At 38.7% G+C, this 18,448-nt stretch overlaps 3 protein-coding genes across 5 annotated transcripts in view; 2 read left to right on the forward strand and 1 right to left on the reverse strand.

Moving 5' to 3' along the window:
• The window catches only part of PDCD4 (programmed cell death 4), a 26,312-nt gene extending 24,767 nt beyond the window's left edge, over positions 1-1,545 (forward strand). Inside the window, exon 12 of the mRNA XM_087432576.1 lies at positions 811-1,545. Coding sequence (XP_087288702.1) covers positions 811-871 — 61 coding nt within the window. The 3' untranslated portion in view covers positions 872-1,545. The remainder of the gene's footprint in view (positions 1-810) is intronic.
• BBIP1 (BBSome interacting protein 1) lies at positions 1,304-17,643 on the reverse strand. 2 transcript variants are annotated; one of them, XM_087432577.1, is made up of 4 exons: positions 17,491-17,643; positions 16,450-16,533; positions 3,718-3,790; positions 1,304-2,967 (listed from the first exon to the last, which is right to left on the reverse strand). In XM_087432577.1, exons 3-4 carry the CDS (start codon positions 3,761-3,763, stop codon positions 2,801-2,803), a joined length of 213 nt encoding a protein of 70 aa, XP_087288703.1. In that variant the 5' UTR covers positions 3,764-3,790; positions 16,450-16,533; positions 17,491-17,643; the 3' UTR covers positions 1,304-2,800. The 2 variants fall into 2 exon arrangements, with proteins under 2 accessions (XP_087288703.1, XP_014641216.1); XM_014785730.2 differs by having other exon boundaries at positions 16,450-16,545; positions 17,491-17,628.
• SHOC2 (SHOC2 leucine rich repeat scaffold protein) overlaps positions 17,030-18,448 on the forward strand; it is a 95,622-nt gene continuing 94,203 nt past the window's right edge. Inside the window, exon 1 of one of the 2 annotated variants that reach the window (XM_004428078.3) lies at positions 17,030-17,342. The gene's annotated coding sequence lies outside the window, so the exon portion shown is untranslated. Of the gene's footprint in view, positions 17,343-17,990; positions 18,061-18,448 lie in introns of those variants that run through there. The other variant, XM_087432575.1, reaches the window with a different exon arrangement.

Raw genomic sequence — 18,448 nt, forward strand, 5'->3', positions numbered from 1 at the left:
TTGACTTTTTGTCTATCCTTTTGCTTATGTGAGTGAAGTGTACATTTGTGTGGTCTCGAATGCTTGTGCATGTTGGTCTAGGGTCAGAGAATAAGGGCTAATTCTGCCCAACTTTGTTTTCCATTTATTGTTTTAGGCTGCTGGTCAACTGTTCCTCCTGGGCTGTTGCTGCTACATGTAGCTAGAGTGTGGTTACATTGTAGAGCAAGGCTTCTTGAGTTTGAAATAGCAAGAATCCCAAAATGGGGCATAAACTGGAATTAATTGGATTCTGATTTGTTTTTCCACATTCAAGTTATGGCTTTTCTATTTCTACATTCAGGTTATAGGTTTTCTATAGCTGAGAAAAAATTAAAAAAAAAATTTAAACATGAATGTTTTGATAGGTTCCATAGCCCTGGTTTACATAATTCCATATCATGTTGGTGTTTCCTATTTGGTTCACTGTTAAGCTTTCAAATAATAATAACAATGCAGTAGAAATAAATATTAAATTTCTAAATAGCATAATGTTTGCCATATTTATATATTAACTTTTTTTTTTATAACTCCATTTGGACAATGAATTTATTTCAATAATTAGGCTTTTATTTAACTAAAAACTGCTCAGATAAGCAGTTCATTTGATATATCCTAGGATATATAGCAGGGAGAGTCTTTTTCAAAAGAATTACAGGCACGCTAACTTTTTTAAACAACGAAACCCCTTAGAACTTAATGAGTAACTGAAAAATACCAAGTTTTAAGTTTTTTTAATTGACTATAGTCAGAATTTGTATCTGTTTCATGTTTGTGTTCTTTTCATTACAGGGGCAGAAAACGTTTTGTAAGTGAAGGAGATGGAGGTCGTCTTAAACCGGAGAGCTACTGAATAAAAGAACTCTTGCAGTCTTAGATGTTATAAAAAATATATATCTGCATTGTAAGAGTTGTTAGCACAGGTTTTTTTTTTTTTTTTTTTTTTTTTAAAGCACTCGTTTTGGGTACAAGGCATTTTTGAAATTTTATAAACTTACGTTTAGGGGGAATTTTTAAAGGAAGTGTTTTCTTTTTTCTTTTTTTTGAGGGTATAAAGGAGGGACAGAAAAGTAACCACTTCTTAAGTGGAATATTCTCATAAGCTACCTTTTGTAAGTACCATGTTTATGACCTAATCATTCCAAGTTTTGCATTGATGTCTGACTGCCACTCCTTTCTTTCAAGGACAGTGTTTTTGTAGTAAAATCACTGGTTTATACAAAGCTTTATTTAGGGGGTCAAGTTAAGCTGCTAAAACCCCATGTTGGCTGCTGCTGATGAAATACTGTGCTTTGGGAGTTAAAAAAAAAAAAAAAAAGTTATTTCTTTGTCTTAAAGAATTTTAAGAAAACGAGTTAGCCATGAGACTTATTCATCTTTCCAGGGAGCATACTGATTGGTCTTAAAGACTAGACAGTAAGTAAATGGTGGCCGGAACATCTATTTTTCTACAAAACTGGAAAAATGAACCCAGTTCTAAAAGAATGTATGACAAAATAAAACATGTGAAGCAGTGTTGATTCTTTATTGGGCGTACATTTATTTTAGGTCTTGTAAAAAACTTATTTCACACAGCAAATTTTAAATCATAAGGGAGCATATTTGAACCTAGTGAATTTAAACTTGTTCCTTGCAAACTTTTAAATCAAAGTACAATAGTAAATAAATCCTTTTAATATTATACTTGGGAAATGCATGCTTACTTCCTTGTTTTTTGATCTTATCTAGTGCTTAATGAAATTTCTAAAATATATATACTTTCATCATTCTTAAGTTTTACTTAATGTTTGTGTTCTAAAAAATTATTCTTCAAAGACTCAAAGTTTTACATTTACCCACTGTCAGAAAATAGTAGCTACCAATAAATAAGTTATCTAAAGAATCATCACATTTCTAACCTCTTTTGCAGAGCCTAATTACTCAGCAAGGCCTCAAGGTCTATGCTAACTTAAATTGTCTATTGTTGACTACAGCAAACCCAACCAAGAATTATATTCAGAATTTACAAAGGTATTCTTAGGAATATACCTATCACAGGTTTAGGTGCAGTCTTGTAGAACTAAACCTCCAAATTGAACATTCATATTTACCTCATGGGCTCCATCTAGTCCATATTACTTTCCATTTTTAGAGTTTTGTGTTTTGATACCTAGATGACAAAGTAGCCAGGTAATTCTTAAGTCCTTAAAATCAGTAAAATTAAAAGCTCAGGGGACTGGACAGGTGAGGGTTTCTTAATCAAATTTGTTTAGGAAATACGGTTTTATCATTGCAGGTAGGATCAGGTGGTCAGGCAAGATAGCCTTAAACATGACATGACACACAATTTGTAAAAACAAGTTCTCAAGTTAGGTAATGTAAAAGCCCAGCATTAACATTTTATGCAAGATTAGAATGTATCTTCAAATTTAGTTTTTAATAAACATGTAAAGATTCTCTGAATATAAAAGTTGCATTTAGTCACTTGTGCCTAAGAATGTTAACCATAAAACTGATGGTAGTAGGAATGGTTAAAAATAATTTAATTTGCAATTCTAAAAACTTGGGTAAGAAAAAAAACACCCATAAAATTTGGGTTTCAAGTTTTTTAATAGCTTATATTCAATACGAACCAGAGTGGTTAAATTCATAATACAAGTTTCATTAGTCTTGGGTATTTTCTTCATTTATATGAATACTATCAGTTTTATTAACCCATATTTTAGCATACAGATGCAGATTATTTTCTATCTGTTGTTAACAGTAAGTAAGGTAGGGTGTTCTGTACAAGTGAAGTTATCATTCAGTGAGTTATTTGCCGTTGTTCCTTTTCTGCCATTTCTTGTTGGCGAATCGTATCCTGTGCTGCTTGCTGCATTTTCTCCAGTTTTTCCAGAGTCAGAGATTTTAAGGGTAAAAGTTTGGGTTTACACAGCACCATAGTGGTTATATCTTCCACAGACAACTGCCCTAAGTTTAAAAAGAAACAAGAATTGGAGTGAGATAACTCAGTTGTTTGGTGGTTTGGATTTGCAGCTAGAATCAGGGTCTAAAAACTTAATCCGCTGTCAAGGAAAATCTCTTGTTCTCCTAGTTACCCTTGCAACATTGCTTCAATATAAGAAAAATATAAAAGCAACATTTAATACTACGGACTTCATGAGGAAGACAAGTTTTGAATTTTCTACCTAAGATTCTAAGCTATCAGGAGAGAGACAACTTTTTGTGTCAAATATTTAATTTGAAAAAAGATTTGGGAGAAATACATACTGCATAAAAATACTTATGTAGTAAAGTATGGTATTAATTTAATATGAATTCAAATTACTGAATGTTTAACTTAAACCTTCAGCTTTTATTTTATTTTATTTTTACTATTGCTTGATTTAAGTTTCTTTTTCCCCACTTTCAAACCTTATTAAATATTATGGTGAATTACAGTGCTATTTTTTCATTGAAAATTTCATATTGTAATCTACAGTCTTGAGTTAAACAAGATTTCTAGATTTAAGAAACAGTGCTTCATTTGTCATCCTTTGGATGGATTACTCCTTTACAACCTATTCATGAGAGCAGCACAGTAAAAATGGACAGTAAATGTGGCATATAGAACACAAAATAGTTTCAAATGTTTAGCTATTATGCCTGCTATGTGACACTGCCTATTACTTTTTAGGTCCCTATAATATTCGATAACCTAAGTATTTGTGATTTAGATACCTTGTTTTGGGAGAACTTCCCGGAACATTGACTTCATTTCCGCCATATCTGAATTGTTGGATACAGTTTTTTCCTTCAATGAGAAATCAATTATTAATATTACTCAAGAATGAATTCCCAAAGTATTGCTTGAGACATTTCCATTGTTGAAGTAGTAAAATCACAATTCCTATAGAAAGTGAACTACCCCTATCCTTGCATAATTTTCCTATTTCCTGTGGGTCTTTTCATAGAAACAAAGTTGAGATAGTTCATATAAGCATCTAGATCTTGTCAACTTCCATTAGTCAAGGTGGTGGTAATTGGAAGGCTGTGTGTTCTAAATTTTTTCCCTCCTAGTGAAAAACTGGTAGGGCTTCAGTTTTTTAGACAAGATTAGCTAATAGATATCAGCTGAGGAAAAACAAAGGCATTTATGTGCAGCCATCTTGGGTCACTGATAGCATCTCCTGGGAATGGTGGGTGATGTAAAAAAAATGACCATTTGGGAGATGGGGTAAGGCTTAGGTAATTACGGAAAGGAGGAGGTGGTAGGTAAACATTTCCTAACATTTCCACTTTTTCAGTAGCTAATGGCTGGTTTCTACTTGAATCCCTTTGATATAATGACAAAAAGCATCCTAAGGATCAGTTAGTGGCTACACAGCTGCAATCTGTAAGGAAGCAACACAAACAGGTAAAACTGGCTCTTGAAGAACAGAAGTGAGGTATGCTTTCAGTTCACTATTCTCCTCTAATACAGAGATTGTATGCTCAAGTGCCAGTGAATACCCTGATATGAATACTTTGTTAGGAATAAATATCTCAGCATGTATGCTTTCTCTGGCTGATAGCATTTGTTCCTAGTGTTCGTTACATCTCAGATTACTGTTGCTATGCTATATATTCAAGGTGTTCTGGACTGTAATTTGCAGCATGATCCTTTTCCAAACACAGATGCTTCTCCAGACAGTCCCTCCCATTTTGTGGTAGTTCGCCATACTGATGCAACCTTAGCACGTGGCTTTCACAACATCACCGCCACAGAAGAAAGGTTTATTATTTGTAAAGTAGTGATGCTGGCTTGGTGCCTGCCTTTACTGCCCACTGCAGATTAGTTATAATCAAGTGCAGCTGCTTCTGGTCTTGGTTATTCCTACTCTACTACCACTTTGACATTCCTAATAAAAGCTTCCTATTCTTCATCCACCAAGCTTTTTCCCCTCTCTCGGTCAAATTCCTATTCTGGAACTTCTTAAGTTCCTGAGGAAGCTCTATCTGCTTTCTAGAACTTTGTCATCAAAATTTACCCCTACACTGCTCTGTCCGAGAGTGAAGATGAAGTAGGGAGTGGACCAGGAATAAAACAACTCATCATTAACTGGAATCTGAGACAAATGCAATATGCAATTTCTTTAGAGTGCACAGCTCCTGCCACATTCTTTCCTTCTTTTTACTTAGGCCTGCCGGTGGTACCTAGTGATCATTCCTTTTTTTTCTCCAGGTTATGCTGAAGGCTAATAACATTGCAGATCCCTAATTAGCCTGACTAAAGCTATAATAACCTTTAGCCTCTCCATTAAAGATATCACAATGAAAATATTCATTAGGCCCTTATTTGGTGCAAATCTGACATGATGTGCTACTGAAAGGGAGGATAGACATTATAGATGTTGATAAATGTGAAGGAAATACATAGCAGCTAAGAGTTTTTAAATCACCAAAATGCTAAAATGGTGGGGAACAAATCTTAAATCTTAGCTGTTTTATAGAGTAGCAACTCCAGCTACTCAGTATTCAATCACTGTCCTTTGCTATCTCTTGTCTATACCTCTTTCACATCCAAAATCTGGCTTGAGGAAAACAATGAAACTTGGTGCTCTACCAAACCTCAGTTCTCCATTTGACTAAGCCGCCATTGTTACTGGAAAGGGTGTGGGGCCAAAGGCCTGGTAGGGAGTGGGTTGGGCCTGGTGTGGGGTAGGTCAATGTGCTGTCATTTGCCTAGGTGGAGTGTCAGCTTTACTAGGGTTGGTTCTTGTTCCTAGGACCCCCTAGGCATTGGCAGGAGAGAAACAGGAAGGGAAGGGCTAAAATAAGCAAGGTGGTGGTTGGATGGCCCACACGGGCAAGGCTACATTGTCTTGATAAAATCAACTGCCCAGGGAGTCCAGGGTAGGAAGGAGCATTTATTTCAGGTGGCCTGCTGAGAGCCAAACGGGTGTTTTGTTTGGTGTCATGTGCCCTAAGGAGCTGTAGCTGATCCTAAGGGTACTTTCTTACTGGTAAGGTAAGAGGTGTGTAACACCAGGGACAGATGGGCCAAAGAAGAAACTTACCAGCTATGGCTGAAATTCATGTGTATCATACAAGTGCCACATCATTCAATTCAATAAATATGTGTCTTCCATGTACCAGGCACTGTTCATTAGTGGAAAAAAACAGACAAAAACAAAACCTTTGCCCTTTTGGAACTTACAGTCTAGAGTAAGGAGGGAGAAAAATAATAGAATGCTAGAAGGTTGTAAGTGCTATAGAAAATAAAATAGTTTAAGAGGATTTAGGTGTGCTGAGGAGGTGGGTTTTGCAATTTAAAAAGGAAAATCATTATGGCCTCACTAAGAAAGTAAGAATCATTGTGGTCTCATTTTGCTGTGTGTGTTATATCTTGAAATTGCAAAAAAAGTCAAAAGCCTGATAGTATCCACAGTTAAGGAAGGTATAGGGAAATGGGCACTCTGTTGGTGCGTGGGTTTGTTGGCACAGCTTTTCTAGCGGAATATTTTGTAGTATCAACTAAAGCTAAATATGCACATTTTCTTTGACCCAATCGTTCTACTTCTGGTAGTGAGCTCTAAAGAAACAAAGCACGAGTATATAAAGATATAAGAATAAGAATGTTCATTAAAGCATTGCATCGAATAGCAAAATGTTAGTAATAGGTGAATCTAAATGTTCAGCAATATGGCAAGAGTTGAATAAATTATGAAACAGTCATACAATGGAATACTATGCCAGATTTTAAAATAATATAGATTGTCAAGGCATATTTTAAGAGAAAACATTCAAATTACAGAAGTAAAATAAAATTCTTAGACTAATAGAACCCAAACTTTTGATGCTTAGAGAGTGCAGTGTCAATCACTTTTTGAAGTTCTTGGTCTGGGTAATTGGAAAATAATCTGCTGCTTCCTTTTCCTCCATAGTTTCTTTAGTTTGTAATTTCTCCCAGAGATAATGGTTTTGATGGATACTGCATTTGAAAGTCATGACAAAGTAAGCAAACCTGTTGTAGCCATTTGAGCTGGATGTCTAAAATTAAGGCAGAAGAACTTAGAGGGAAACCAAATCTTTGTCATGAAATATTTTATTAAGCTGTAGGAGTGAAGGTGGAAGACACTTAAGTCTAAGAAGGATTACTTTAAATCAGTCATATACATGTGATAATATAAGTTAATCATACAACTTGGACAAGTTAAAAATCTTTGGGGTGATTTAGTTTGATAACCAAATAATTATGGGTGTGGGACTGGACAAGAGCACTAAAGCACCCTTCTGAATATATATCAGTGGTCCTCAAATTTTATGCTTGCATAACCCCCAAAGAGATTTCAAAAAACCAGGCAGAAAAACTAGGTACCCCTTTACGCATTTCTAAATTGATACATAAATTTGTTATAAGTTTAGACAGTTATAAAGGATATAATTTCCAGCATATTTAAAAATACTACATCAGTCTTTTAAAAATATATCCAATATAATCTAAATATCATAGCAATTTGATAGCTACTATATCCATTAATAAAAAAAATGAAGAATTCTTTTTTAAGTCAGAAATTTTACATCCTTGTTCTCCCTAGACCTCTATTTTCCACTCCACTTAATTTTATTCTAATATAATATATTTTCATGCTTGAACATATTTTAATGATTATCCTACAATACTTCTCTGCTACGAAAATGTTTATAAATTTAAGTGAAAAACTTTAAAATATTCTGGATTGAGTTATTACAATTAGTGAAAAACTGATCAAAATAAATTACACATTGATAAAATAATTAGTGAATATAAAAAATAAAGTTAATGACTATATATCTGTTAATAAGGACAGAGCTTTGGAAGTAAACACTGGACAGTAAAGACTGGAGTAGAAAAGGATGGTCTTTTTGGTGATAAGGGAATTATTCTTTCAGAATGGGAAATAAATAACATAAGAAGAGGAATTTGAGACAATATGTACCTATCTAAACAGATTTTTTCTTTAAACAAACATACTAAATGTCTATAATGTGTCAGCAATAGCTAAATAGGGAGATACAGTGAGTAAGAACCAGTTGCTCTCCTTAAGGAATTTAGGGGAGGTGAAATGGGGGAGAGACACATAAATAATTGTAAATAATTACAATTGAATATGACATACTTTAATAAAAGCATATCTGCTGCGCCTTAAGAAACAAAAACCATGAATAACTTGGCTCAGGATAGGTGACAGTGGCTGGTCTCTCAAGAATTACTAAATGTGACATTGGAACTAGTCCCAGAAGGGTGAATGGGGGTTTACTACACAGAGAAGCGGCTGTGTAGCAAGGGAAGAGTGTTCTAGACAAAGTGAACAATATACTAAAAGAAAGCAACAAGAAAAAAAAATCCTGGGGAATGGCTAGAATACAGTGTACATACAGCGTATGAACTGTGGTGGGACTGACTAGGTAGAGGCCAGCTCACACAGCCTTGAACGCCATGCCTCTGAGTTTGGACTTTATATCTTATAGACAGGCGGGAGCTAATTGGATGGCTTTGAGTAGGTATGTGATACATGATTTGTTTTTTGGAAACATATTCTAGACAAAAAGGAAAAACAGACACTAGAGGCAAGATTAGTAAGGAAGTTTTAATTGTTAGGTAAAATGATGGGGGAATGAACAAAAGAAGTGATAATAGGCATTAAGAAGAGAAGATACAAGAGGTATTCAAGGATATAAGAAGTTGAGATTCAAACCTCCTCCACCACTCCCCTTGCCCTCCACATCCAGTGAGTGAGAAGGAAATGATCAAGGATGACTGAGATTTCAAGCTAACATGTTTGAATGGATGGTGCAGGTATTAATTCAAGTTGGGAACATAGGAACAGGTTAGGAGGGAAGGGTAAAGACCATGAATTAGGGTCAGGTCCACTAAGTGTGGAAGTCCAGTAGGGAGGTAAGAAGGACTGTAGGCCCAGAGAGTCAATGGTCCAGTAGTATAAGCTATAGAAGTAGATATAATCACCTAAGAGGGAGATGGAAAGAAGGTAGATGGTGGTAGCGTTGGTGGTAAAAAGATGAGTACAGTGTAGCGGTTGAGAGAAGGATCTGCAGTCAGATTAGTCATTTAAACAAATTCCTTAATTTTCTAAGCCTCAATTTCATCTGTAAAATAAAGCTTATAATGGCACTGACTTTAGAGGGTATATTAAATGACATAATTCATATAAAGCCATTAGACCAGTCCCTAGCACATGGTAAGAGCTCAATGAATGTCAGTGATTCTTACTGTGTTGTACCATTACAACGTTGTCAAAAAATTAGATTCTTAGAAAAAATAAGTGTATTGACATAGAGTTATTGTTTATATTAAAACAATGAAGAAAAACCTACAGGCAAGCAGGAACACTTCAGAATTTTCCACCCATCCCCTTTACACCCATATTGTCTTAACAAGTTATCTTAAAGGAAGAATAGTTTCAATGCCCAGAAATCTACTTGAGCTTTTTTCCTTTAGCGTATTGGCTCTTAAATTTTAGTTTGCTTAAGAATAACAGTAACAGCACAGTGTTTTAGTACAAAATCATGTATTGTAACTATATAGACATTTTAAGAGATTTTCTATAGTAATTTTGAAAACAAACAACATTTGCCCTAAGAGGTGACTTTAGAATTGAATTTACCCACTTCCCACTGCATTCCCTAATACATACATACATATACAGCCATGTACCACATAACAATGTTTTGGTTAATGATGGACCACATATATGACGGTGGTCCCATAAGGTTAGTACCATACAGCCTAGGTGTGTAGTAGGCTATGACATTTAGGTTTATGTAAGTACACTTTATGATTGCACAACAATGAAATTGCCTAATGACACATTTCTCAGAATGTATCCTTATAGTTAAATGATGCATGACTGTATTATTAAATTTAACAGACTAAAACGGGTCTAGGAAAAGTTATTTTGTCCAACATCACATAGCTGATAAGTGGAGAAACAAGATTTAAACTCATGTCTGCCTGACTCGGAAGGCTGGTCTCTTCAGTTTTCTCTATGCGGCACCTGTAGGAATGGCCTGAAGACCCCAAATGGATTTAGTATGTCCCACTGAAGGAACACCAACATCTAAGAAAATGTTAGAGGGATAAGAGGAGATTAGACTATGGTGTGTAGCAGCAAATGAAGGTTAAAGTAACACATGATATTCAATTTCTTCTGAAATAGGCAGGTTTGAAGCCACTAATGACCTTCGCAAAGGAGGATGAACAGAAAATATGAGTCAAACAGTAAATCTCAGGATAAAAATAAAGTGCAGCATACTGACTGAAGCACTGAATTTTTTTCTGTTTAGTTTGAGAACTGTGTCACAATCATACCAATGTATGGCTCTAACCAACATATGGTTTTTCTTTCTCTCACTCTCTTCTTAACCTGAGGGTTCAGTATTCCAGGTGTCATGTCTGATACCACCCTAAAAGAAATACATCTCTTAGCAGGAAAAAATACTGCTTTTTGTCTGTGGATATTTTTTATAGCATTAGTATTATTTTTATAAGAGATGCTACTGTAACTTTCAAATCTCAAGCTTAATTAGAAATATGCAACATGGGGCCGGCCCGGTGGCGTAGTGATTAAGTTTGTGCGTTCTGATACAGTGGCCTGGGGTTCACCGGTTCGGATCCTGGGCACAGACCTACTCACCACTCATCAAGCCATGCTGAGGTGGCACCCCACATAGAAGAGCTACAAGTCTATAACTATGATATACAACTATGTACTGGGGCTTTGAGAGAAAAAAGAAAAAAAAAAATAGGAAGATTGGCAACAGATGTTAGCTCAGGGCCAATCTTCCTCAAAAAAAAAAAAACTATGCAACACTTTAAAAGCTTACAAGTTTTAAATTTTTTTCACAGGTTAGCTTATATGACAACATATTAATGACCAAGATCCTGGGTTAAATAGCTGAACAGCTGTTAGCTTTAGATTGTACCCTATTTTCATCTAGCCATCTGGAAAATGTCGGCTATAGTCATGTCAGGGGGCAGAGAAGGGGAATAGGTTACTAAAATCCAAATTCCATTCCTGGTAACTCAAAGCATATACTGTACACATAGATCAGAAATATCAAAATGAAAACATACTGTGGATGCCAAAGCCAAGTCTTGTTTTCTAAAAATGCTAATGACAGGATTTGGATGTTTTTAAAAAAACTGTCTTCCTAGGTCATACTAAAGTTTCCTCAGTCTAATATTTGATCTTTGTTAGGAGTCCCAAGGAGACATTCTGTGGGTCACTGTCGTTATCCATAATATGTGCCTATACTCCTAACCTGCCATTAGCTCTTTATCATAATTCTTTTTTCCCCTCCGTTAATTTATCTAAACTTATCAGCTTATCCTAATTGTACAAAACCCCATTTTTAAAGTTTGAATGTTTCAGAGTATTCTCAAGTTCCAAGTATTTTTTTTTTTTGGTGAGGAGGAGTGGCCCTGAGCTAACACCTGTTGCCAATCTTCCTCTTTTTGCTTGAGGAAGAGTGGCCCTGAGCTAGCATTTGTGCCCATCTTCCTCTATTTTGCATGTGGGATGCCACCACAGCACGGCTTGATGAGTGGTATAGGTTCACGCCCAGGATCTGAACCCGGGCTGCCGAAGCAGAGCATGCTGAACTTAACCACTACATCGCTGGGCCAACCCCAGGGTTCCAAGTATTTTAAACAAGCTGTGACAGTAAAATCCAATGTATGATTTAAAACAAGCTTGTACTGGAGGGTTTTTTTTTTCATTTTTTTCTGATCAATCTGTTTCATGTTTATACTTTAAATGGGCTACAGGGTTGTACTCTTGCTCTACTGCTAACTAGCTGTGTGACCTTGAATACATTTCTTAACCAACTGGAGGTTTGATTTTCTCATAAAAAATATGTTTAGTATCTGTTCTAGGTTGCAAGGTTCAACTGAAAAGTGGATGTAAAAGTGCTCAGAAATATAGTGTAACATTTACTATTCCAGGTCTAATTTTCATATCGCTATAATAAAGGACTTGTGCTAGATTTCCCAGTAAGTATCTTCTGACTAAAAATCCTTTGAATCCTCATCACCTCAACACCATGGTACTTATAAGACAGCATGGTATATTTAAAGGTGTTTTCCTTTAAAAATCTGTTTTACTTATTTACTTTTAAAGAGCATGTGCTGCCAAATTGTGTTCTTAAGTATATTTTTAAAAATATGATAATAAAGCAAACTTATTTAATGATATAATTCAAGGTTGAGAAAATGTGGAAAAGTTTTTCAGTTGGTGGCAAAGAGTAAAAACCTTTAAAATTATAATCAAGGGAATAGAAGACTGGTATACATAAGAATCTATCTTAAATTTCTGATGTAGGTGACAAGTGACTTGCCTAACCTAGAGAAGTAAATGCACCTGAAATATGGCGAAAAGAAAACATTTCTAATGTATTTTGAGATTCTCAACCAAAGTACCAATCACGTTATCATGTAAGAAACACAGAGGTCATAAACTTGTAGCTCTTGGTCCTACTCAGTTAAATGTTTTGCTGGCTTGCTAAATGTTTAAAAAGTATTCGAACCAATGTTTAAGAGTCAGGAGATTTCACATCAAGTCCAAATTTCAGCTCCTCTTGACAAATCTGGCAACACCAGGCCCATATCCCCACATGGCAAAATTTGGCTAGGGCTGGGAAGTGATGCCCCATTAAAATGAGCATGGCGAGTTCTCCAGGCCCCACTAGTGCCTATTGTTTCCCTTCACCTTACCTGCCCAGCCACTACAGGCACTTGACTTTGCAACTCAATAAAATATGGAGCCACTGCAATATTATACGCTATTATATGCCAAACTGTCCTATTTTATTGTTAATGGGCATTAAGAAGCAAAAATACAATCTCTGGGAACTGAGGAAGGCACCAGAAGCAATCCTGTTTATGTAAAGGACAGTAAAGGACCTTTTTCTTTTGTGAATATTTATTGTTAGTTCCTTTTAAGTAAATTCAATCTGCCTAGTGCAGGTTGTGGATGGGGGTGGTAGGAATGATAGGAAAAATAATGAAAAATTTTATCTTTTGTCTTAGCTAAGATTTGTGGTTGACACATAAATTTTCAAATGGATATTAAATTTCTGAGTGTAAAATAACATGAGAAAAATGTGAAAGAGGGAGCCCAAAAAGAAAGTGTTTTTCGGCAGACACAAAGTAATAACGCTCACTCTCCCTCAAATGGCTGCCCACATGCTAGCAGGGTGCTTAATTTGGATTGATAATGTTCAGCTGGAGATGCCAAATAACATCATATGTCATGTAGTTGGAAACTATAGTAGATTCTATTTTGTTTTGTTATCTGGCATCTGCTGGTAGAAAAATGTTGCAACATGTTCAGTTTGGCTAATTAATTCAGACTCATGCAAATAAAATGTGCGGCGTCTAGCTTCTGAAATGTGCCTAGGCCTAAGACCAGGAACTGTTCTTCTTGGGAACTTGGATGATGCCATTGGTTCTGGTACACCCCAGCAGCAGACAATACTATTAAGTTAGTAGAAAAATGACACATCCTACTCATACAAAATGCCTTTTTCTAATAATATTTGCTATTTTGAAATTCAGTACTAGAAAGTGGTCCTAAAAATGTTAGCTATTAACCTTTAAAAAAGTTATGTGAAGAACTTTTTACATTCTCAGCATCTGAGATATATAGCTATTTCAACAGTATGGGAGGGAAAGGGAAATAAAGAATTGTTTGATACTTTACTCAGTGTTTCTCAAAGCCTGATCCTCAGGTCACCTGCATCAAAATCCCTTGGACAATTATTAAAAATATAGATTTTTCTGGAGCCTCTCCCAGACTCACTGAGTCAGAATCTCTATTTTGTTGTTGTTGTTGTTGTTGAGGAAGATTAGCCCTGAGTCAACACCTGCTGCCAACCCTCCTCTTTTTGCTGAGGAAGATTGGCCCTGGGCTAACATCTCTGCCCATCTTCTTCTACTTTATATGTGGGACACCTTCACAGCATGGCTTGATAAGCAGTGCATAGGTCTGTGCCCGGGATCTGAACCTGTGAACCCTGGGTCGCCAAAGTGGAGCGCGTGAACTTAACCACTATGCCACTGGGCCAGCCCCCTCTAATTTTTATTTAAGTTCCCCACGTTAAACTTGGAGGAGCACTGTCTTAGATTCATTTACTCACTCAATAAATATTTAATGCCTACTATGTGCCTGAATTGGACTGCTTGAGAAGTTATTAATAACTACCATACACTGACTACATACAATGTACTATACACCAAGCTAAAGAACTTTATATATATTTGATTCATTCTGTTCAACAATTCTAAGAGGTTTTATAGCTCCATTTACTAGATTATAATATAGATTATTTTATAAATAGAGAGAACAGATTATAAACAGAGAGAGTGAGTAAACTGTGCAAGTCACTAGCTAGTGAATGGCCGTGTTCCTGAAACGCCGGTCTGATTCTAAAATCTGTGGTCTTAACTGGTACATTATTTTGCCTTACTTGAACCTGGAGTCAACTTAAAATTGTTTCATAGTCCCACATGAGCAAATTTCCTTCTACACAGAAGAAGTGACTGATGGAGTGTACTACTTAACTTTCAATATGATGGCTAAACACATTCTATAGCAATCTAAGAGTTTTTGCCCCCCCAGAGCATTTTCTTCTGCTCCCTTAAGTGTGTTTTCTTCCTTTTGCTTGTTTTTCATGATCAAATCTAAGTCTAGGATAGGAGGAGTACGCGAGCTTAGAAGTCTTGTGAGTTTTCCTTGTGATTATGAAGCAAATTCCACAAACATTTCTCTATCCATTGGGCAGAGAATGTTCCTAATGTACTCAGTGTTAAGTATAATCTTGATTTTGCAATTTTTAATAGGCTCTGACGAATGTTACCAAAAGCTATCACAAAAACACCAGGACCAATTAGGGCTTGCAAGAGAATTTCAGGGAGAAAAATAACATTGCCTAAATTGGAATGTGGCCAGATGGCCAGCAGTTGCCTTGGTATCTGCTTTGATAACATCAAGATTCATACGTATTTGAATTGCAGGGCCCACACATCTTTCATCAAAATGAAACTATGCTGACATCAGTACACTTTGCTGCAGATTACATCACATCAGCTCCAAGTGTAAGCAAAGTAGCAGCAACACTTTATTAAGGGTAAGCAGTCTATGCTCCACTCCAGGGCACTAACACAGACGCTACACAGAGAGGAAGATTAAACGCTCAACTCTTCTTTGTAGGACACCATAGAAGAGTGTGTATGGTGATAAGTGGAATGGACTTAACTAGCGACTGATGGCACGGGTAGATGTAGTTGCATTTGAGGAGGCTTAATCATGATTGGAAAAGTATGAATACTGTGAAGTATTCTCACAAAAAATGTTAAATTGAATGTAATCAAGGCTTTAGTCCAACTTTTGATTTACAAGAAATAAGAAAAAAGGAGACATTCAAAAAGACCTCTGACCTGAACTTTTCAAAATGCCGATGTCAAAAGGGAAAAAAAGATGGAGGCTAAAAGATGGAGGTTCTAGATTAAGGCTAAGGAGTTACAGTACCCAAATACAATACACAAACCTTGACTGGATCCTGATTTTTTGCTTGGGTCAATGTGAAAATGTGCATACAGACTGGATTTTAAATATTACAGAATTATTAATTTCCTTAGTTGTGATAATGATATCGTGTTTTGCAGGAGAACTTTATAATTCTTAGGAAAAACCAGTTGGAAATTTAGGGGTGTCTACTTAACAACAGGTGTCTGCAACCTATTTCCAAATGGTTCAATGACAAAAAGTTTATGAGAAGGGATGAAATAGATAAGGCAAAATGTTAACAACTGTTGGATCTAGGTGAAGGGTATATGAATGTTCATTGTATTCTTTCAACTTTTTTATGCATGAATTTTTTTAATAAAAAATTGGGGGAAGAAATCATGTTGGAAAGACATCAGGCTGAGTAGCAGAGACTATGCTGAATTTCTGATAAACTGAAGTTCCATAAAACTTCGCTGGCAGTGTCTTGGGCATCCAGGAGACATCCAATATATTCAATCTTTCAGTAAGTACTTACCAAATAATATCATGTGCAGGGTAAAATGATAGGCAGATGAATCAGATACAAACCATTCTATTTAGGTGTAAACACAGTAGTGAAGCTAAGAATATAAGCAGCTGTTATATAAAATAGTGGTTGTCATAAAAGAGGTATAAAAAGTGTTAGGTAAGCTCAGAGGAAATGACTTCTTGCTGGGGAGAATCTGGAAACACATCCCCAAGGATAACTAGGACATGAATAAAGAATCACAAAAGGTTGGTGCTTCAGCCATTAACCTTGGAAGAAACAAGAGCAGTCCATTTTGGCTGGAGCATGAGTATTAAGGAAGTAGAAAGAAATTAAGTAAAGAAGGTAGGTTTGCACCCGTGTTGTTGACCGGCTGGGTATAAACAATTTTCAATTTACCTGGAAGTTCACCTGGTCTTTTTCCTGCAGCTTTAGGCATCCAACTCAGTAAGACCAAGATGACTGACAGTTCTTGATTCAAGCCTACAGAAGGAACTACATGAGATAATCTGTGACAACTCTTGTAAAGAGCCATATAACAGTAATACAGTACTTTTACGAATATTCACAAGCATTAACTTGTTTAATTAACCATAGACACGATTAGGACAGTATACTCTTATCCAGAATTGCAGTCAATGCTTACAAACCCCCAAGAAAAGAGAAAAAGGTTGAAAATTCAGAATGTGAAGACAGGAGACAGTGAAATAAGACTCAGAGGTGTTGCCGCGGTGGTGGGGGACCATCGTTTTCCTTTACAGCTGGGAACAGAAAATGATTTCCTCAAGCTCCCGAATTCTCCGTCATGCAAAGGTCAGAAGGTGGAAAGTACATAATAGGAACTTGCGGGGGCGTGGCCAGGAGCTCCATCTTACGGGAGTCAGAGGCTCCGCCCCGCGGCCCGCGCCCCGCCTGTGCAGGCTGGCTGCCGCTGGGCGAAGGGGGCCGGTCGAGCAGCCTGGCCCCACAGGGAGACTCAGAGGAGCCGAGGGAGGGCGGGCCGCCGCCTGGCCAGCCCGGAAAGAAAACCTTCTTCAAGCGGAAGCGGTTCTGAGCCCCGCTCGCCTCCTCGGCGCTCCGTCTCCCAGGGACCGTCCGGCCCGGGCTTGCCCCACGGGTCGGGGCCAAGAGATATTCACCTCACTTCGCGACTCCTGTCGGAATGGGCACTCCCTGGGGTGCCGGGGGCGCAGGCTATTCCCACCCTTCCGCCATGACCCCATTCAGAAGAGCCAAATGAAACTTCCGGGCAGGACAGGGATTTTCGGAGCCCTAAACTCTTGTCCATCTAGGTAAGTGACCAGACGTCCCAGCAAAATAAGGGCCAAGGAAACCTGCTCCCTCCTCTCCCCCAACCCGGGCAGGTAGTCCAGAATATGAATTAATTTGTCTAACATGGGATGTCTGGTCACCTTTGGTCTCTTTTTTGGGCCTACTTACAGATGCATCTCTTCCCAGACGGCTCAGCTGTTGCCCAGGGCAACGGTGAGATTGGGCGAAGGGAAAACTACGTCACACAGGAGACGGGAGGCCGGAAGACTCCCGTTGCCATTATCAGTTATGGCTGCCTTAGCTTCAAAAGTAACTTCCGATTGAGAGTTGTCACTCTACCCTGCCGGAGGTTTACTCTGTGGCCTGGCTAGCCAGCGGCGCCCAGTGGGCGGGAGAGAAGGCGTAGAGGAGCGGAGAAAAGGAAAAGGGCGGAGAGAGGGAAGCTGGCGCCAATGCCTCGCTCTGATTGGGCAGCGTCGCTGGCGCCAGTGCTTTACTCTGATTGGGCAACGTCAATTGCCCTGGCTCCGCCTGTTTTCTTCCCCAGCGAGTGACGGGCCTGCGCCGGGAGGGGTGGGGCGGGGCGGTAGGAGCGAGAGTGTGTGGAGCGGCGGGCGGGGCGGGGCGGGGCGGGGCGAGTGGGGGAGGGGCAGGCGGGGGGCGGCGGTTGGGCAGCGTCGCTTCTGAGGAGGAGGAGGAAGGAGGGCGAGGAGGATGGCGGAGTCGGGGCTCCTGACGGTAACCAGGGGCCGCTGAGGCGGGAGGATGTCTGTTGGTCGGTTCTTCCTGCCTTTCTTCCTGTCCGTCGGGCGGTCGGGCTGGCTGTCGGTACGGGGAGGCCCCGCGCGTCCTGACAGGCGCGAGCCTGCGGGGCCGGGGCGAGGCCCGCGGGGCCAGGGCCCTGGGAGGCGCCGCCGCGGCTTTCCTGGGTGCTGTCGCCGGGAGAGCTGGGCCCGCAGCCGGGCGCAAAGAGCGAGCCGGCCGGCTCTGACAGCGGCCGGGGCCGGGGCCGGGCCTGCGGTGGCGGCGGGCGGCCGGGACAGCGCCCGGGCGAGGGCGAGCCGGTGCGAGGGCGCGGGCCGGGGTCGCCTGGCGGACGGTCCTGCTCCACTCGGCTCCCGAGGGC

This window comes from Ceratotherium simum, chromosome 6 (assembly GCF_057802395.1).
Source record: "Ceratotherium simum simum isolate JZ-2026a chromosome 6, ASM5780239v1, whole genome shotgun sequence".
Classification (NCBI taxonomy): domain Eukaryota; kingdom Metazoa; phylum Chordata; class Mammalia; order Perissodactyla; family Rhinocerotidae; genus Ceratotherium; species Ceratotherium simum.